Here is a 20,890-nt window from a genome sequence, read left to right on the forward strand (position 1 = left end):
TCAGGTGGCAGCGTGACGCCAGCTGGAGCCGGTGGGGCACGCACCACCTTATCCTCTTTTCTCCGCCGCGTGGTCTGTCTGTGTGGGCAGGGTGCACTGCGCCGGCGGGTGACAGGAATGGTAGGGCCCATCGGTCGGTGAGGGGTGGACCAGGAGGCAGGCGCCGTGCGCCGAGTCCAGCAAGGGGGCAATATACTGTGTGCTCGTCTTCCCCGTCGCCCCACTTCGGCTCCCCATTCCCCCGAACTCCAAAACGCCGGATTGGTCAAAGGCGCGGGCGGACCTAGGGTTTGGATAAAACACTCGCCATTCCGCGGATCCGGCGGGGATCGATCCGGGGGATTCAGCCATGATGTCGAGGTCCTACACCAACCTGCTCGACCTGGCGGCGGGGAACTTCGCGGCGCTCGGCCCGGCCGGCGGCGGGAGGCGCCGGTCGGGGTCGTTCGGGTCGAGGCGGATGCCGCGGGTCATGACGGTGCCCGGCACGCTGTCGGAGCTGGACGACGAGGACGACGAGCGGGCCGCCACCAGCAGCGTCGCCTCCGATGTGCCCTCCTCCGCCATCTGCGAGCGCCTCATCGTCGTCGCCAACCAGCTCCCCGTCGTCGCGCGCCGCCGCCCCGACGGCCGCGGCTGGGTCTTCTCCTGGGACGACGACTCGCTCCTCCTCCGCCTCCGCGACGGCGTCCCCGACGAGATGGAGGTGCTCTTCATCGGCACCCTCCGCGCCGACGTGCCCGCCGCCGAGCAGGACGAGGTCTCGCAGACCCTCATCGACGGCTTCCGCTGCGCCCCCGTCTTCCTCCCCGCCGACCTCTACGATCGATTTTACCAGAACTTCTGCAAGGGCTACCTCTGGCCGCTCTTCCATTACATGCTCCCCTTCGCCACCGCTCAATCTCCCAATGACAACGGTGCATCTGCCGGTGGTCGGTTTGAGCGCGCCTCATGGGAGGCCTATGTCCTCGCCAACAAGCACTTCTTCGAGAAGATCGTTGAGGTCATCAACCCGGAGGACGACTATGTTTGGGTCCATGATTACCACCTCATGGCGCTGCCCACCTTCCTCCGCCGCCGCTTCAATCGCCTCCGCATCGGATTCTTCCTCCACAGCCCATTCCCCTCATCAGAGATATACCGATCCCTCCCTGTCAGAGAGGAGATCCTCAGGACTATGCTCAACTGTGATCTCATTGGATTCCACACATTCGATTATGCCAGGCACTTTCTGTCTTGCTGTAGTAGGATGCTGGGGATAGAGTACCAGTCAAAGCGTGGATATATTGGTCTGGATTACTATGGTCGCACTGTTGGGATCAAGATCATGCCAGTGGGAATCCATATGGGTCAATTGCAGTCAGTGCTGCGGTTACCTGAAATGCAGCAGAAGGTTGCTGAGCTGCGGCAGCAATTTGAGGGCAAGACTGTGTTGCTTGGTGTGGATGACACAGATATCTTTAAAGGCATCAATCTGAAGCTTCTTGCATTTGAGTATATGTTGAAGACACATCCTAAGTGGCGGGGCAGGGCTGTGTTAGTACAGATTGCTAACCCAGCACGTGGGAAGGGAAAGGATATTGAGTCCATTCGGGCTGAGATTCAGGATAGTTGTGAGAGGATTAACAGAGAGTTTGGCCAGTCCGGGTACAGCCCAATTGTTCTCATTGATCGGAATGTCCCAAGTGTGGAGAAGCTTGCATATTATACGGTCGCTGAGTGTGTTGTGGTGACGGCTGTGAGGGATGGGATGAATTTGACCCCATATGAGTATGTTGTCTGTCGACAGGGCATACCTAGCTCTGAGTCTGCACCTGAGGTGAGTGGGCCACGCAAGAGCATGCTAGTTGTCTTGGAATTTATTGGGTGCTCACCTTCACTGAGTGGTGCCATTCGTATTAACCCATGGAATGTTGAATCAACGGCGGAGTCACTAAATGAGGCCATATCAATGTCAGAGCGTGACAAGGAGCTGAGGCACGAAAAACATTACCGCTATGTAAGCACACATGACGTTGCATATTGGTCAAGGAGCTTTATCCAGGACCTGGAGAGGGCTTGCAAGGATCATTTCAGGAAGCCATGTTGGGGCATTGGATTGGGATTTGGATTCAGGGTGGTGGCACTAGACCCAAATTTCTCAAAGCTTAGTTTTGATTCAATTATAATGTCTTATGGGAGATCAAAGAGTAGAGCTATATTTCTTGACTATGATGGTACATTGGTGCCACAGGCTTCTCTCTACCAGAAACCGAGTGAAGAATTAGTAAGCATCATTAATACCCTATGCTCGGATAAGAACAACATCGTCTTTATTGTCAGTGGAAGAAGCAAGAATAGCTTGGGATCAATGTTCTCCTCATGTCCAATTCTAGGCATCGCGGCAGAGCATGGCTATTTCTTAAGGTACAATTTTTTATTACCACTGTTGTACATTTTGCTTCAGATTAACAGTGAAGTCTGTACTTTATTCAGACATAATAGGAATAGGAGTCTAGGTCAACTGCAGATGCAAAGGTCTCAGTGTTTTCTGCTTCATCGAGCAAATAGCAATCTAGTTTACTTTTGTTGGTTTTTCTTGTATCAATAGGAAATTCTTCATTTGTTCCTTGTCAGGCTACTACATGCACCAGTTGTTTGTTTGGTACTCCCTCCATGAAATTAGGGCGTCAGGTGGGAGAATAACGCAGTGCTCGACAAAATACCCCTCCCTCGGATCTGCTTTACTGATTCACATTATTACCTGTCGCTGCATGCACATAGCATGATTGGCTAAGGCTGCGCATTCTGCTCCTCTATAGCATTCACACTCTAGGATTGGCCAGCGTGAGGCCCATATTAAACGGATGCTTGTTATCGAGGCGCGTGGAGCGAGTATTTTGCGGCGCTTTTCAAGGGTAAATCTGGGAAATAAACTGCATGAGATTCTCTCCTTAATTGCTGTGCTCAGAATTGTACGCCCTCCTTTGGCGATCGGAGGGAGTACTTCACTGTAATGACCAACTAGCGGAGTCAGTAATTAGGACTTGTAGGTTCATGCACCTTATGTTCATTAAACTCGTGTACCAGGTTCTGCTTTTACTTCACACACGTCATAAGATGTTTGTTCATGTTTCTTGGCTGCCCATTTCTGTTTAGCGTTTTTATTACCTGGGGAGAATGGAGATCGTTGCAGACTGATCATGATTTTTAGAATCCACTGGAGAATTAAATAGATGACGAAACACTATGTTTCCATATTGTAGGTGGACAAGAGATGAAGAATGGCAAACCAGTACCCAGTCCCCAGATATTGGATGGATGCAGATGGCCGAGCCAGTGATGAATCTTTATACAGAAGCAACTGATGGATCCTACATTGAAACCAAAGAGACTGCTTTGGTGTGGCACCATAGGGATGCTGACCAAGGCTTTGCGTCTTCTCAGGCAAAGGAGATGCTTGATCACCTGGAAAGTGTACTAGCAAATGAAGCAGTCTCAGTCAAGAGCGGCCAGTTCATTGTTGAAGTCAAACCTCAGGTTCGCCATTACCATTTGTTGCATTACATTAGACGAGGTCACCAATTTTTGTGCCATCCATAGAGTACATGCGCACATGATTTTCCCTTCATTTGTACTCCCTCTGTCCGGAAATACTCGTCGGAGGAATGGATGTATCTAGATGTATTTTAGTTATAGATACATTCATTTTTAGGCATTTCTCCGACAAGTATTTCCGGACGGAGGGAGTATCTGTATGAGATAACCTATGACTTGCTCTGCATTTAGCTGGTGCCCCTACCTGATGTTCGCATAATACTTCTGTGTCAATCACACAAGCCATGTTGTTTCTTGTACATTACAGTGGGCCTCGATCACATGCCCGTAATTCTAAGTCTGCTTGTAATCAGTTTCCTGCTTTTTTGCTGGGTTTGGCTGGCGCTACGTCCGCTGATTCGGTGAATTAATTAGCCAGATGAGCTGCGTCACATGCAAGCGTGAGGGGCGATGCTGTATGCAGAATTTAATTAGTTTTTTTTTGAAGGGCAGAATTTAATTAGTTACATTTGTGTAATTGACGCAACGACAAATGCATGCCTGATTTAAAAGTTCCTTCCTCTCTATCCCATTGGTGCATGTGGTCAGCATTGCACGAGGAATTAAATCTTTTCTGTAACTGGTGACGAGTTAATGTTGCATTGGTCTCAATCTCAGCGTTTTGGCCAACGGGCCTTTTAAACCCAGACGGATGAAGTAGTCACTAGGCTTCTTGTACATTACAGCGAGGCTTCTATATTTATTACCTTCACAACTTTACCCTGTTGTGAATACCTTTCAGTTTTACGTTAGGTAAGGAGTATATTGTTTTAAAACAAATTTGTGATTTGTATTCAAAATTTATTCTCTTTATGTGGCCTTGCTTGCTTCACCATATCAACAATATAAACTGTCCTTGTTTAGTTGTTTACATGAGTACTGTCATATGCAGTGCATGCATCATATTGCATCCACTTCTTTCCCTCTTTAGATGCTTTAATTTTTTCAAAAATGTCATTCAATCAGAAGTATGGAAATTGACCACAATGGTTTTACTAAATTATTTCAGGTTTTTATTTTTTCTGATCTTTGCACTGCTGCTGAATTTCCATTAATTCGCTTGGTTGTCTCTTTGTACTGCAGGGTGTTAGCAAAGGTCTTATAGCTGAGAAGATACTTGCATCAATGAAGGAGAAAGGTCAACAGGCAGATTTTGTTTTATGCATTGGTGATGATAGATCCGATGAGGATATGTTTGAAAATATTGCGGATGCCATGAAAAAGGGCATTGTTGCTCCAAAAACACCACTGTTTGCATGTACTGTGGGGCAGAAACCGAGCAAAGCCAAGTTCTACCTGGACGATACATATGAAGTAGTCAGTATGCTGAGTGCACTAGCAGAAGTTTCAGAACCAGACCCAACGGCAGGCTTGACAGATGACTTGGCTACATCAGTCTCCTCGTTAGACATCGGTGATGAACAAATACAGTTCAGTAATACAAGGATAGAAGGATCTTAGCCTGGAACTGAATCTGCATGCTATGATGCTTTGACTCACTAAAACTATTTTCTTTGATCCGAAGCGGTGGAAGCAGTGGGTAAATGACCCACAGCAGGGCAAAAACTATCTTACAGGTCACAATCATTAATTTCTTGGACTCATGATTCATTGTAGAGAAGAATATGTGTTTCTCCTGGTGGACAAGGAGTTATATAGTCTGAAGCTGCAGAGAGAGGGGTTACAATCTGGTAGCTACAATAGCCTCGTTCCTCAGTTGGTTACTGCATTTCAGTGGGTTGGCTGCAAGAAGACTCATATGTGCATAGCTGATCTTTCATGCTCTTCTGTTCTCCGTGATATGGAGAATATTGGTGTTAAACCTGTGAAAGGACAACTGTTGCAGCTTGTCTGTCGGCTTGATTAACAAAAAGATTGTCTAGTCAAGAAACCTGGTTTTTCTTTTCTTGTAATGTTGCGCAGGTGTCTGACTATCAAGGATGAGATTCAGATGATAATTTGACAGCGCTATGTGCACCCTTATATCTGGCTATGTTTTACCTTAGGTTGCTATATATAATTCATAATGTCATGAACTTATAGTAGTTTGTATTGCTGATGATCACTAAAAAAAATAGTGTGCTATAGCATCGCTATAGCCTTTGAGAGGAGCCGTTGCTACGCTATAGCCAATTTCTTCGCCATGGCTGCTATATATCACACTAAATTACACAATAGCATGCTAAATTGTGCTAAATCACATAAGCTTTTAGCGTCGCTATTTCATAGACGGTTGGAACTCAAGCCCAATTGTTTTCCACGGCCAAAATCAAGACCTTACCTCTCCCAGTTCCCTACTCATGGCGTGTTGAGATGTGCTCGTCATGGCGTGCACGCTAGCTGCCGAGACTTGTGGAGCGGCGATGGAGCTGGTGAGGGAGCTCGTGGAGGGAAAGCTCATCGGCGCCGAGGACTCCGCCACTCCATTCCTCCCTCTCTTCTCAAAACCACCACGGCTAGGAGGTGGCACGATGTTGCAGCCATCTGCGTGACCTGCAAGTGGGTCATCGGCACCCACAAGCAAGTGCTGGTCTGTTGCTCTCCAGTTCTTAATGTTGTGGTCTAGAGATGTACTGATGTAGCATCGCAATTAGCAGTTATTGAATTCATGCTCCAGCCAACTTATTCAAAAAGTCCGAACTAATGAAGAAAGGCGGGCAATATACTTCAACAGTGATTTTAGCTATAACATCGGTGAAATACTACAAAAGTGGGGCATATCTACTACTCCAGTGTCAAAAAACGTCTTACATTATGGGACAGAGGGATTATTTTTTTTCCTGCAAAACACTATTTGATTTAGCATCCACTATACTATAGCGTCCAAAGGAGGCTGCCACTAAATCACATAGCCTACTATTTTTGAAAAACATAGCCTGCTATTTTTTTCACTAGCTGATGATACTTGGCCCTCGCTCGGTATTAGTTTTTGCTTATAAATGTTTTGCCTGAATGAGGCAGCACCGCGCAAGGAGATTTTTTTTTAATTTTCAGGTGCAGCACAGGGAGATTGACAGACCTATTTTTCGTCCATCATCATTAGAACTTGGCACGATTAGTATCATTAGCTTACCTCAACTCTTAAGGCCGATGATAAGTAAGGTTCCCAGTTGTGTTTTTACTGTTCCCCTAAAAAAAAGGTTGTGTTTTACTGACTATTCATCACGAGTCTGAGAAAGAATAGATTGCACTTGTGTGGTGCTCCTATGCTAGAAAGATTCAAAGTGGGCATCTTTAGAAAATAAATAGTACTGTAACAGTTAGGAAGAGGATGCTCTTATTTTTATTCCGAAAATGGCAAACGTCACAACTAGCGACGCTCCTCCTGAACGCTGATACTGACAACCATTGTTTACAAATGATCTGTACCACTGAACTGAGCATCAGTCAATGGCGAACGTACTGACTACTGTGATAATACAAGATGAACAACACCTCGGAGGAGGATGCTCTTATTCACTCCGAAAACCGAAACATCACATCAAGGTTACAAATGATCTACACCACTGAACCGAAGGTCTCATCAGTACAATAATACACCACATGGTACACAATACTGTAATGTACAGCACAGTGAGAGAAGAACCGCGGCTGCAAGCGTCGGCTCCAGCCTCAGGAGAAGAGGTACACCAACTCGAAGGATTTCCTGCACAAGGCATGTCACGTATCCATTTACTTAGCGGGTGGATGGAGAAGCAGACGGTGCAGCACTGTAGTACGTATGAAGCTATATACAAGACCAGCGGAGGCGACTTACGAGGTTTTCCCGGAAAATGTAGGGCTGTAGTTGTAGATCAGGTTGTCCAGCACCTTGTCAGCAGGAGGCCTGTTGGGAGACTTGCGGGCTTGGCTGTTTCACGACAGGGCAAACCGTGAGATAAACAAACACAGTGTCACTTCTCGATAGTTGCATATGTATGAAAAGTATGGAGTTCCGAATTCATGTCCGTTTGGAGCATCGATGTTTTAAAAGCTATGCCCCCTTAATTAGGGGGTTGTGATGGGTGATAAACTGTGAACTCGGTTCATTTTTTTTTGAAACGGAAATGGGCAAAAAGCCAGAAGCAAGTTGCCCAACGGGAACACACATAAGGCTGAAGGCCTATAACTGCTTAGCAGGGAGCTACGACACCATAAAATAAATTTGAACAGGTAATTTGCCATCTGTGCATTATGGTCAATGCATATGTGAATAACCAGATGCCATGTTGCTTATAACGAATAAAAAAAATGGTATTACAGACCTGATAAAATAGTTGGCAAAATTTTGAGTCACTTGTACCGCGTCCTCGCTGTGTGGGATCATTGGTTTACCCCACTCGAAAATGGCTTTCTGCAGTAAGTGAACAAGCTAATTACGATCTAACCTCTGAAGATATCATGTTTACCCAAGTGACCAGTGGCCACATGAAGAAATATCACGGCCTGAATATAGTTTATAAAGACAAGACATTTTGATAGCAGCCTAGCGATATATAATACTGAATAATACCAGACAACAATAAATGTGATGCAAAAATATACATAGTTCTATGAACACATTAGTGGATTTACATCTCCAATTTCAAAAATAAAGTGTACCACTACAGTCAGCATACCTCAGGATGCCACTGAGTGCAAGTGATTGGGTATTTCTGTGCTTCGACGGTTGAGATGTAAACCTGATTTGCCAAAGGAAAGGGAATCAATTTGTTGTATCATACGATGACTCGACAATCATTTACTAGGATTAAATATTTGGAAGAAGATTTTCCAGATTCTTCATCAAAGTTGTCTTCTATATACATTGATTTAGCACTTCCCTCTGAATTAGGCTGGTTGAGATTTCAAACCAGTTAAGTATACAAGGTGTAATAAAAAGATGACATATTGTACCTCACCGTTTTCATCAGGGGATGTGGTCAGAATCTTGAAGAAACTTGATAAGGCATCATTCTCTCGCATTCTCTTCGGAGATATACCATACTTTGACCAGTTAAGAAATTAAACCATGTTAGGGAAAATAAGGAGATAAAGATACTTGTTCTTCAATCTGCATAATAAGTTGCTGCTTCAAAATCGCCAGCCATTTTCTCTAAAAAAATCGCCAGCCATGATTTGGCTCAACTAAGTGTATCATATCAATGTTAATTTGAGCTGAGGTCGAAGATAAGATGTGATGAGCATCCAAGATGATTTTTCTTCTAACACAAAATGACACATTTGGGTGTGTGTTCAAGGAAAAAAAAGAGCACCCAGAATTCTACTTACTTTGTGATTTTGCATGACAAGACAACTGGTGCTGAGTTTCTGGATGAGATCAGGATGAAATCTGTGAATTAGATCATTTTTTATTAGACAGGTATACAAGGAATATTATAAGCCAAGCCACAGAGAGTCAATGAGCTAGCAATAGAAGGCCGTATTCGTGCCATAAATAAAGTAAAGAGGAACAAGGTTATATCATAGACAGATAAATAGAAAGGTATTTGAAATATGCTAGTGATGTCATAACATATGTCTTTTTTACTTTACCACTACGGATAACCTCGAGAATAGTGCCTGTGTTTCAGGGAGCAATCTAGATATAATATCTACTTCTGAAATCTAACCAACTGCATAGTCGACACCAATTTATTTTCCTTTTGTTATTTCAAATTTGAATGGAACATATTGTAAATGTTAATCTTAACTGTATTTTCTCTGTAAAGAAGAACCTAACTTCCGTAATATTTTCGTACAGAGGAGAGGGCAAGAAACATGGCTGCAAGTGCCCATGCAGACTTTCAGTCGAGGAAGGTGGGAAAACTGCAGTTTAACGCCAATACAATTTTTAAATAAAAGGCTCACGTGACCATGCAGCACCCATCTTTAAAAATATATTATTTTTTAGAATCCCTACCTTTCAAACACTGATCCCTGGAGTGAAGAATAATTGGGGAACTGAAGAGTTGATGCTTGATCTGAGGCGTGGAATGACTCCAAAATATTATTGTCCTAATACCAACATAGAGAAAAGAGCCAGTTGTCAGTTTGTAGATACAATACACAAACTTGGTATGGAACACACCAAGTGTCTATGTCCTGTTCAGGGAACAGAACAGTGCAGCCAACCAGCCGGTTCTTCACTGCATCACATGAGGCAAGAGCAAATGTATACTTTTAAATTCTAACACATCACAGATATCTCAATTTGAGACTGTCCTAATAATATAAGAAATTCAAATTATTTTTGTACCTTAGCAACTAAATTTGCATGTTGACGTCTATAATTTTTGTTCATTATCTTAGAAAAAGGAGAAATTACCTTGCTCACAATCATGCTTACAAGCTCAAAGCCAAGACACTGTGCAAACAATGGAAATGGAACTCCTGCATCATTTTTGTCCAAGACATACTACAGAAGATAAACAAAGAAAGTGAGAATTATCCAGTAACGTCTGGTCCCATTCTGTGTGAACTAGGACCAATAATATGATGTTACCATACTGTGATATAGTATGTTCTTAATAATGGAAGCAAGTACAGAGCAGAAGTGAATAGCATGTCTGAAACACATAGAAGCTGCCAAATAGATAGGTACCTGAAACACTTTCTTAATCGTCTCAAAATATGGACCCCTCTTTACTGATCCACCAGTAAACAGCACGCCGTTCACCAAACTGAGTTTCTGCAGTAGAAGGGACACCGGCAAAACTATCAGTAATTACTACCTGAGAGATAATATGTAGGTACTACTGAGCAAGCAGGGGGCTACCAAGTAAAAGTAACTAACAGGTGATCTGTTGTCCTGAGATCAAATGACTGCAGAACACGAACAATATTTAATTATTTATAGTAGTCAGAGACATGATAGGTTAACTGTTTCATCTTGATCTGAAACAGATGAACAGTAACATAAGCTAGTCAGGCACGTGCTAGGGTAACTGTTTCATCTAGATCTTTCTTTAAACCTGCTTCATCGTGATCTGAAACAAATGAACAGTAACATAAGCTAGTCAGACACTGAGTGATCAAGTCACGATCCACCTTGCTATTGATTTGCCATTCCTATGTAAACATGTACTCCACTTTAAATGTGGAGAAATTCTAAATAATCAGAACTACCAGATGTTCCGTTTCTGCACTGTCAGAAAATGATTTAAACTGGTACATACAGTACATAGTTAGTTGACTAACAAGGATTTTGGTTTGACTTCCAAAGAACTGGCAGTTGTCAGATAGAACTACACTCACATTTAAGCAGCAGAAAGAAAAAGGGAGAGACTGAAGGGGGAGGGAGGGAGGGATCTGGAAGCGCTGACCTCGAGGAGGCGCTCGTCGGGCTCGTTGTAGATGAGCGGGATGACGCGGGCGCCGCCGGCCTCGACGAACTTGACGTAGGAGGCGCCGATGTAGGAGGTGGAGGTGCCGTTGTCGATCCTCCCGGCCGCGCCGTCGCCCGGGTGCGTGACGATGCCGATCACGGGGCGGTCGTAGACGGCTGGGTCCGCCGGCGTGGCGCAGGCCCCGGCGCGCGGCAGCCGGATGACGCCCGGCGCCGCCGCCGCCGACGAGGTCCCGAGGAGGGCGAGCAGGAGGAGGAGGGGGAGCAGGTGCCGGGGAGGAGAAGCCATGTGGAGCTGTGGACAATTGGACTGTGCCGGCTGGGAGTGGGCTCGCTTCAAGCAGGTCGCTTTTGTTATCGCCTCGTGGCTGGACGGGAGAGGAGGATTTACTGAATAATAATAGGAGCATGTGGTTCGCGCGGCGATCTGAAAAATGGATCTGCTGGGAAGAGTGGCGGAACGTGCAAACCTCACGTGTTTTCGAAAATAACAACTGTCCCCTAGGCGTTAGCACTTTGGGCATCTCCAGTGGTTTGGCCCCAAGGGCAACCGGTGAAGTGTTTTTGACGTTTGTGCAGGCGTTTTTTTAGTCTGGGTGCGATCGAGTTCCCAGCCGCGCCCCCAGGTTTCGGCTTTCCCGCTACCAGATGGGGCAGGCGAATCTGAGTGCGTCGGCGGCGAGTAGATGTACTGAGTGTTGAGGCCGGCGGCGAACACGGGGGAGGGAGTGCGCGGGTCGTGGTTGAAGCCGGACGGGGACACGCGCGGCGCCGCGCCATGCGGGAAGGTGATGTTGGGGTTGAAGCCGCCGTGCGCGTCGCCGTCGGCGTAGCCAGGCGAGGCCGTGTACCCCCATAGTGGCGGCGAGAAATTGGCCAGCGACGCGACGCTCTGCTGGCTCCCCCACGTGGATTGCGGGCACTGGCTGCCCTGTTGAGGCGGAAGGTTCGCCATCCCCGTGCGAGACGCTCCCTCCTGCTCCGCTGCCACCGCCGCGGCATCCCTGACCTTCTTCAAGATGAGCTTGTTCCGTCGGTCGCCGGTGACCGCCTCCCTGGGACAAATGTCGGCGTTCCACCGGGCGTTCGACATGCCCGGCAGCCTTGCCTTCGGCGCCCTGGCTTCCTCTTCTTTGGCTGGACGGACTCAGTGGCTTGGCGAGGGGGCGCATACTTCTTCGGCGGCATGGTAGGCGGATCAGAGGAGAGAATGGCGGAAGTGGTGGGGGAGAAGGGCGATACCGGGGAAATGGAGGGAAAGGGGGAAGAAAATGGCGGGAAATAGGCCGGTGTCACCGACATTACGGGCCCACACGCCTTTTTGCTTCAGCTGGCGCCCGCCGGTGTGCTGGGTTCGAGTTGGGTTCGCCGGTTGTAATTTCGGCCCAAGCCGGCAATAAACGAGGATCGGGGGGGGGGGGGCGACTGGGCCCTTTTCCCGCCATCGGTGCTAAAAAAGGTGCCCTAGGGGGCCTGTTGGGGGCGACTGGAGATGCTGTTAGCAGCAGTAGTAGCAAAGCTGCTAAGAGCATCTACAGCCGGACTTTGCAAATTTGACCCCTCAAACGCCACGGACAGTGACTGTGCACGCCTCAAAAAATGCATTCCACATCCGGATATCTTAAATTAGAAACCTGGAATCTATATTATTACATGCAACGTGAAACCTAATCTAAATGGAGCTCGCGTGGTGCCGCTCCCCGCTTGCCCGGCTCCGCCCTGGCCATGTCTGATGGCTGGCTGCGCTCCTCGAAATGTTGGTCCGGTCGCCGTCAAGGTAGAGCAGGGCATGAGACACGAGCTGGCTCACGGGACTCAATGCGCCGTTGTCTCCCATGCCCTACTCTTCCTCATCGGAGCCTGGAACCCGTTGGGTGCCGGTGGACGTCAGGTCGATGATTGATCCACCCGGGGACGAGCCGCCGACGTCCACCACGATGCGGTTGCATCGCCCGGACTGATGCCCCATACGGGCGCCGGAGAATGCGACTCCGCCTCGCCGACGTCCGCCGCCGCCTCCCGCGCCCAGTGCCTTGCACGGCGGGCACGCCGTGCCATGGCCTCGTGGGACGATGGTGCGTCCCGAATATCGGCGTGCCAATGGAGGGATTGCGTGTCCGCCAACGCTTTCGGACGCCAGACGGACCGCACGGCCTCCAGTGAGGCAGCTGCGACTGGCCTAGCGCCGGATCCATGCCCCATTTGGGCGGACGCAATGAATTCCGGGCGGTTGGAGTTCAAGTGCAGCCGTGCACGAGCCTCCTCCCAAGCGCGGCGGAGCGCAAGCCAGACGGCCATCTCCTTCCCGGGGCCGCGTGGGATGAGTTTGGGGTCGACGGATCGGGAGGTGATGGACTCGGATCCGCTGCCCGCCATGCCGGAGATGGCTGGAAGGAGCCGGAGACGAGCTTGTGTGGCAGAGGAGAGAGGAGTAGATGGGAGTGAACTTGTTAGGGTTTGGGCCGGTGAGTGGATGGAGAGGAATTTATGTGGGGTCGGGTGAGCCAGCGTGGGCCGGGTCCGACGTGGCGTGCGTGCCTGGCCCCCATATTCGCCCCATATTTGGGCTGGGTATGGGGGTGCCGGTCAGGCCGGGCGTTTGAGGGCCGTTGGAGGAGCTCGTCAGGGTAAAAAATCGTGACCGGGCAGCCTGTCCGGGCATATAAGGTGGGTTTGAGGCGCCCGACTATAGATGCTCTAAGATCCACATCTCGTCATGTGCAAGACATGTGCGGCGTAAGAACATATGGCGCCCCAAACACCACTCAACGCCCGGACGAACGTCCAGTCAGTGATAGCTAAAGAAAAGCCGACTCAGACGGACATCTCAAACAGGTGTCAAACGCTCAGGTTGATCGGCACCTGTCATATCCAACTCCAATATAGGGCTGATATGGAGAGGCACGACCGAGCGCATCCGCCACGTCGGACTCACGGTGGGGTCCCACATGGAATCGCTCGGAAACCCATGGTACGACGGACGTCTCCTCGGTGGGGTTACGAACGTCGTGTGGCACCACTCTGACTCGCCGTCCGAGGCCAAATCCGGCTATTTAGGCCGGCAGGCGTCCCCCAACCCCAGCCACATCCGCCTCCTCCCTCTCCGTGCCGCCAGCCCGAGCCAATCCACCTCTCTCCCACACCACCGCTCTTCCCACGTCGTCCGGGTTCGCCATGGCCTGACAAAAGAAGACGACATATGCTATGCTCATGCCGGAGCAATGATACGTCTCCAACGTATCTATAATTTATGAAGCATTCATGCTATTATATTATCTATTTTGAATGATTACGGGCTTTATTATACACTTTATATTACTTTTCGGACTAACCTATTAACCGGAGGCCCAGCCCATATTGTTGTTTTATTGCTTGTTTCAATATTTCGAAGAAAAGGAATATCAAACGGAGTCCAGACGAAATGAAACCTTCGGCAGCGTGATTCTTGGGAAGAATATGATCCGAGAGACTTGGAGTTCACGTCAGAAGATCCTCGAGGAGGCCAGGAGACAGCTGGGCGCGCTCCCTGTCTCGTGGGCCCCTCGAGCACCCCCCGACCGACTTCTTTCGCCTATATAGTCCCACGTACCCTAAAAACATCAACGAAGAAGATAGATCGGGAGTTCTGCCGCCGCAAGCCTCTGTAGCCACCAAAAACCTCTCGGGAGCCCGTTCCGGCACCCTGCCGGAGGGGGGATCCCTCACCGGTGGTCATCTTCATCATCATCCCGGCGATCTCCATGACGAGGAGGGAGTAGTTCACCCTTGGGGCTGAGGGTATGTACCAGTAGCTATGTGTTTGATCTCTCTCTCTCTCTCTCTCTCTCTCTCTCTCGTGTTCTCTCTCGTGTTCCCTCTATGGCACGATCTTGATGTATCCTGAGCTTTGCTATTATAGTTGGGTCTTATGATGTTTCTCCCCCTCTACTCTCTTGTGATGGATTGAGTTTTTCCTTTGAAGTTATCTTATCGGATTGAGTCTTTAATGATTTGAGAACACTTGATGTATGTCTTGCCGTGCTTATCTATGGTGACAATGGGATATCATGTGACACTTGATGTATGTTTCGGTGACCAACTTCCGGGTTCCGCCCATGAACCTATGCATAGGGGTTGGCACACGTTTTCGTCTTGACTCCCTGGTAGAAACTTTGGGGCACTCTTTGAAGTACTTTGTGTTGGTTGTGTTGGAAATATGCCCTAGAGGCAATAATAAAATGATTATTATTATATTTCCTTGTTCATGATAATTGTCTATTATTCATGCTATAATTGTGTTATCTGGAAATCGTAATACATGTGTGAATAAATAGACCACAACATGTCCCTAGTGAGCCTCTAGTTGACTAGCTCGTTGATCAACTGATAGTCATGGTTTCCTGACTATGGACATTGGATGCCGTTGATAACGGGATCATATCATTAGGAGAATGATGTGATGGACAAGACCCAATCCTAAGCATAGCACAAGATCGTGTAGTTCGTTTGCTAGAGCTTTTCCGATGTCAAGTATCTTTTCCTTAGACCATGAGATCGTGTAACTCCCGGATACCGTAGGAGTGCTTTGGGTGTACCAAACGTCACAACGTAATTGGGTGACTATAAAGGTATACTACGGGTATCCCCAAAAGTGTCTGTTGGGTTGACACGGATCGAGACTGGGATTTGTCACTCCGTATGACGAAGAGGTATCTCTGGGCCCACTCGGTAATGCATCATCATAATGAGCTCAAAGTGACCAAGTGTTTGGTCATGGGATCATGCATTACGGTATGAGTAAAGTGACTTGCTGGTAACGAGATTGAACGAGGTATTGGGATACCGACGATCGAATCTCGGGCAAGTAACGTACCGATTGACAAAGGGAATTGTATACGGGGTTGCTTGAATCCTCAACATCGTGGTTCATCCGATGAGATCATCGAGGAGCATGTGGGAGACAACATGGGTATCCAGATCCCGCTATTGGTTATTGACCGGAGAGTCATCTCGGTCATGTCTGCGTGTCTCCCGAACCCGTAGGGTCTACACACTTAAGGTTCGGTGACACTAGGGTTGTAGAGATATTAGTATGCAGTAACCCGAAAGTTGTTCGGAGTCCCGAATGAGATCCCGGACGTCATGAGGAGTTCCGGAATGGTCCGGAGGTGAAGAATTATATATAGGAAGTCCAGTTTCAGCCATCGGGAAAGTTTCGGGGGTCACCGGTATTGTACCGGGACCACCGGAAGGGTCCCGGGGGTCCACCGGGTGGGGCCACCTATCCCGGAGGGCGCCATGGGATGAAGTGGGAGGGGAACCAGCCCCTGGTGGGCTGGTGCTCCCCCCTTGGCCCCCCCTGCGCCTAGGGTTGGAAACCCTAAGGGTGGGGGCGCCTCCACTTGGCTTGGGGGGCAAGCCACTGATGACCCACAAGTATAGGGGATCTATCATAGTCCTTTCGATAAGTAAGAGTGTCGAACCCAACGAGGAGCAGAAGGAAATGATAAGCGGTTTTCAGCAAGGTGTTCTCTGCAAGTACTAAAATAAATGGTAACAAATAGTTTTGTGATAAGATAAATTGTAACGAGCAACAAGTAATAAAAGTAAATAAGGTGCAGCAAGGTGGCCCAATCCTTTTTGTAGCAAAGGACAAGCCTGGACAAACTATTATAATAGGAAAAGCGCTCCTGAGGACACATGGGAATATCGTCAAGCTAGTTTTCATCACGCTCATAAGATTCGCGTTCGGTACTTTGATAATTTGATATGTGGGTGGACCAGTGCTTGGGTACTGCCCTTACTTGGACAAGCATCCCACTTATGATTAACCTCTATTGCAAGCATCCGCAACTACAACAAAAGTATTGAGGTGAACCTAACCATAGCATGAAACATGTGGATCCAAATCAGCCCCTTACGAAGCAACGCATAAACTAGGGTTTAAGCTTCTGTCACTCTAGCAACCCATCATCTACTTATTACTTCCCAATGCCTTCCTCTAGGCCCAAATAATGGTGAAGTGTTATGTAGTCGACATTCACATAACACCACTAGAGGTTAGACAACATACATCTTATCAAAATATCGAACGAATACCAAATTCACATGACTACTAATAGCAAGACTTCTCCCTTGTCCTCAGGAACAAACGTAATTACTCACAAAGCATATTCATGTTCATAATCAGAGGGGTAATAATGTGCATAAAGGATCTGAACATATGGTCTTCCACCAAATAAACCAACTAGCATCAACTACAAAGAGTAATCAACACTACTAGCAACCTACTAGCACCAATCCCGGACTTGAAGACAAGAATTGGATACAAGAGATGAACTAGGGTTTGGAGATGAGATGGTGCTGGTGAAGATGTTGATGGAGATTGCCCTCTCCCTATGAGAGGAGCGTTGGTGATGACGATGGTGATGATTTCCCCATCCCGGAGGGAAGTGTCCCTGGCAGAACGACTCTGTTAGAGCCCTAGATTGGTTCCACCAAGGTTCCGCCTCGTGGCGGCGGAGTCTCATCCCGAAAAGTTCTTCTTGATTTTTTATCATCGAAAGACTTCATATAGGAGAAGATGGGCATCGGAAAGCCACCAGGGGGCCCACCAGGTAGGGGGGCGCGCCCAGGGGGGGCATGCCCCCCACCCTCGTGAGCAGGGTGTGGGCCCCCTGGCCTTCATCTTTGGCGACGATTTTTCTTTATTTATTTCAAGGTATTCCATGGAGTTTCAGGACTTTTGGAGTTACATAAAATAGGCCTCCAATATTTGCTCCTTTTCCAGCCCAGAATTCCAGCTGCCGGCATTCTCCCTCTTCATATAAACCTTGTAAAATAAGGGAGAATATCCATAAGTATCATGACATAACGTGGAATAACAGCCCATAATGCAATAAATATTGTCATAAAAGCATGACGCAAAATGGACGTATCAGCCACCCCCTTGGCGGCCGCCCCCCTTGGAGATTGAATCTCCTAGGGCCGGCGCCCCCCTAGGTGCCCTATATAAAGAAGGGGAAGGGAGGGCTGCGCACCCCATGCTCCTGGCACCTCCCTCTCCCTCCACAACACCTCTCCCTCTCGTAGTGCTTGGCGAAGCCCTGCGGAGATCGCTACTGCATCCACTACCACGCCGTCGTGCTGCTGGATCTCCATCAACCTCTCCTCCCCCCTTGCTGGATCAAGAAGGAGGAGACGTCTTCCCAACCGTACGTGTGTTGAACGCGTAGGTGTTGTCCGTTCAGCACTAGGATCATCGGTGATTTGGATCATGACGATTACGACTCCCTCAACCCCGTTCTCTTGAACGCTTCCGCTCACGATCTACAAGGGTATGTAGATGCACTCCTCTCTCTCGTTGCTAGATGAACTCCATAGATTGATCTTGGTGAAGCATAGAAATTTTTTATTTTCTGCAACGTTCCCCAACAGTGGCATCATGAGCTAGGTCTATGCGTAGTTTCTTTGCACGAGTAGAACATAAATTTGTTGTGGGCGTAGATGTTGTCAATTTTCTTGCCACTACTAGTCTTATTTTGCTTCGGCGGCATCGTGGGATGAAGCGGCCCGGACCGACCTTACACGTACGCTTACGTGAGACAGGTTCCACCGACTGACATGCACTAGTTGCATAAGGTGGCTAGCGGGTGTCTGTCTCTCCCACTTTAGTTGGAGCGGATTCGATGAAAAGGGACCTTATGAAGGGTAAATAGAAATTGGCATATCACGTTGTGGCTTTCACGTAGGTAATAAAACGTTCTTGCTAGAACCCTATTGCAGCCACGTAAAAACATGCAACAACAATTAGAGGACGTCTAACTTGTTTTTGCAGCATATGCCTTGTGATGTGATATGGCCAAAAGTTGTGATGAATGATATATATGTGATGTATGAGATCATGTTCTTGTAATAGGAATCACGACTTGCATGTCGATGAGTATGACAACCGGCAGGAGCCATAGGAGTTGTCTTAATTATTGTATGACCTGCATGTCAATGATTAAACGCCATGTAATTACTTTACTTTATTGCTAAACCGTTAGCCATAGTAGTAGAAGTAATAGTTGGTGAGCAACTTCATGGAACACAATGATGGAGATCATGATGATGGAGATCATGGTGTCATGCCGGTGACAAAGATGATCATGGTGCCCCGAAGATGGAGATCAAAGGAGCTATATGATATTGGCTATATCATGTCACTATTTGATTGCATGTGATGTTTATCACGTTTTTGCATCTTATTTTCTTAGAACGACGGTAGTAAATAAGATGATCCCTCATAATAATTTCAAGAAAGTGTTCCCCCTAACTGTGCGCCGTTGCGAAAGTTCGTTGTTTCGAAGCACCACGTGATGATCGGGTGTGATAGATTCCAACGTCCACATACAACGGGTGTAAGACAGATTTACACATGCAAAACACTTAGGTTAACTTGACGAGCCTAGCATGTACAGACATGGCCTCGGAACACAAGAGACCGTAAGGTCGAACATGAGTCGTATGGAAGATACGATCAACATGGAGATGTTCACCGATGATGACTAGTCCTTCTCACGTGATGATCGGACATGGCCTAGTTGACTCGGATCATGTATCACTTAAATGACTAGAGGGATGTCTAATCTAAGTGGGAGTTCATTAAATAATTTGATTAGATGAACTTGATTATCATGAACTTAGTCTAAAAACCTTTGCAAAAATGTCTTGTAGATCAAATGGCCAACGCTCATGTCAACCTCAACTTCAATGCGTTCCTAGAGAAAACCAAGCTGAAAGATGATGGCAGCAACTATACGAACTGGGTCCGGAACCTGAGGATCATCCTCATAGCTGCCTAGAAAGCATATGTCCTAGAAGGACCGCTAGGTGAAGCACCCATCCCAGAGAACCAAGATGTTATGAACGCTTGGCAGTCACGTGCTGATGATTACTCCCTCGTTTAGTGCGGCATGCTTTACATCTTAGAACTGGGGCTTCGAAAGCGTTTTGAGCAACACAGAGCATATGAGATGTTCGAGGAGATGAAAATGGTTTTCCAAGCTCATGCCCGGGTCGAGAGATATGAAGTCTCCGACAAGTTCTATAGTTGTAAGATGGAGGAAAATAGTTCTGTCAGTGAGCACATACTCAAAATGTCTAGGTTGCACAACCGCTTGTCCCAGCTGGACATTAACCTCCCGGATGAGGCGGTCATTGACAGAATCCTTCAGTCGCTCCCACCTAGCTACAAGAGCTTTGTGATGAACTACAATATGCAGGGGATGGTGAAAACTATTCCCGAAGTATTTTCAATGCTGAAGTCAGCGGAGGTGGAAATCAAAAAGGAACATCAAGTGTTGATGGTCAATAAAACCACTAAGTTCAAGAAAGCCAAGGGTAAGAAGAACTTCAAGAAGGACGGCAAGGAAGTTGCCCCGCCCGGTAAGCCAGTTGCCGGGAAGAAGCCAAAGAATGGACCCAAGCCTGAGACTGAGTGCTTTTATTGCAAAAGGAAGGGTCACTGGAAGCGGAACTGCCCCAAATACTTAGCGGACAAGAAGGCCGGCAACACTAAAGGTATATGTGATATACATGTAATTGATGTGTACCTTACCAGTACTCGTAGTAGCTCCTGGGTATTTGATACCGGTGCGGTTGCTCATATTTGTAACTCAAAGCAGGAGCTGCGGAATAAGCGGAGACTGGCGAAGGACGAGGTGACGATGCGCGTCGGGAATGGTTCCAAGGTCGATGTGATCGCCGTCGGCACGCTACCTCTACATTTACCTACGGGATTAGTTTTAAACCTCAATAATTGTTATTTAATGCCAGATTTGAGCATGAATATTGTATCTGGATCTCATTTAATACGAGATGGCTACTCATTTAAATACGAGAATAATGGTTGTTCTATTTATATGAGAGATATGTTTTATGGTCATGCCCCGCTGGTCAATGGTTTATTCTTGATAAATCTCGAACATGATATTACACATATTCATAGTGTGAATACCAAAATATGTAAGGTTGATAACGATAGTC

At 47.4% G+C, this 20,890-nt stretch overlaps 2 protein-coding genes across 2 annotated transcripts; one reads left to right on the forward strand and one right to left on the reverse strand.

Moving 5' to 3' along the window:
• Window positions 1-237: 237 nt before the first annotated feature.
• On the forward strand, window positions 238-5,608 carry LOC119349012 (probable alpha,alpha-trehalose-phosphate synthase [UDP-forming] 7). Its single transcript, XM_037617021.1, has 3 exons — window positions 238-2,406; window positions 3,246-3,519; window positions 4,660-5,608. The coding sequence occupies exons 1-3, from the start codon at window positions 350-352 to the stop codon at window positions 5,035-5,037; spliced, it is 2,709 nt and encodes a 902-aa protein (XP_037472918.1). The 5' UTR covers window positions 238-349; the 3' UTR covers window positions 5,038-5,608.
• Window positions 5,609-6,836: 1,228 nt separating this feature from the next.
• On the reverse strand, window positions 6,837-11,217 carry LOC119349013 (gamma-glutamyl hydrolase 1-like). The gene is made up of 10 exons (XM_037617022.1): window positions 10,860-11,217; window positions 10,139-10,225; window positions 9,863-9,952; window positions 9,458-9,552; window positions 8,827-8,887; window positions 8,452-8,541; window positions 8,175-8,237; window positions 7,821-7,909; window positions 7,334-7,426; window positions 6,837-7,222 (listed from the first exon to the last, which is right to left on the reverse strand). The coding sequence occupies exons 1-10, from the start codon at window positions 11,169-11,171 to the stop codon at window positions 7,189-7,191; spliced, it is 1,014 nt and encodes a 337-aa protein (XP_037472919.1). The 5' UTR covers window positions 11,172-11,217; the 3' UTR covers window positions 6,837-7,188.
• Window positions 11,218-20,890: the final 9,673 nt, after the last annotated feature.

The sequence above is a fragment of the Triticum dicoccoides genome, chromosome 1B, assembly GCF_002162155.2.
Source record: "Triticum dicoccoides isolate Atlit2015 ecotype Zavitan chromosome 1B, WEW_v2.0, whole genome shotgun sequence".
Taxonomy (NCBI): domain Eukaryota; kingdom Viridiplantae; phylum Streptophyta; class Magnoliopsida; order Poales; family Poaceae; genus Triticum; species Triticum dicoccoides.

Coding starts and splice junctions, on each gene's coding strand:
- LOC119349012 (XM_037617021.1), top strand. CDS start 350: ATGATGTCGAGGTCCTACACCAACCTGCTCGACCTGGCGGCGGGGAAC. Junction 2,407..3,245: donor GAGCATGGCTATTTCTTAAG/GTACAATTTTTT, acceptor TCCATATTGTAG/GTGGACAAGAGATGAAGAAT. Junction 3,520..4,659: donor TTGTTGAAGTCAAACCTCAG/GTTCGCCATTAC, acceptor TTTGTACTGCAG/GGTGTTAGCAAAGGTCTTAT.
- LOC119349013 (XM_037617022.1), bottom strand. CDS start 11,171: ATGGCTTCTCCTCCCCGGCACCTGCTCCCCCTCCTCCTCCTGCTCGCC. Junction 10,226..10,859: donor CCGACGAGCGCCTCCTCGAG/GTCAGCGCTTCC, acceptor CTTCTACTGCAG/AAACTCAGTTTGGTGAACGG. Junction 7,223..7,333: donor ACATTTTCCGGGAAAACCTC/GTAAGTCGCCTC, acceptor TGCCTTGTGCAG/GAAATCCTTCGAGTTGGTGT.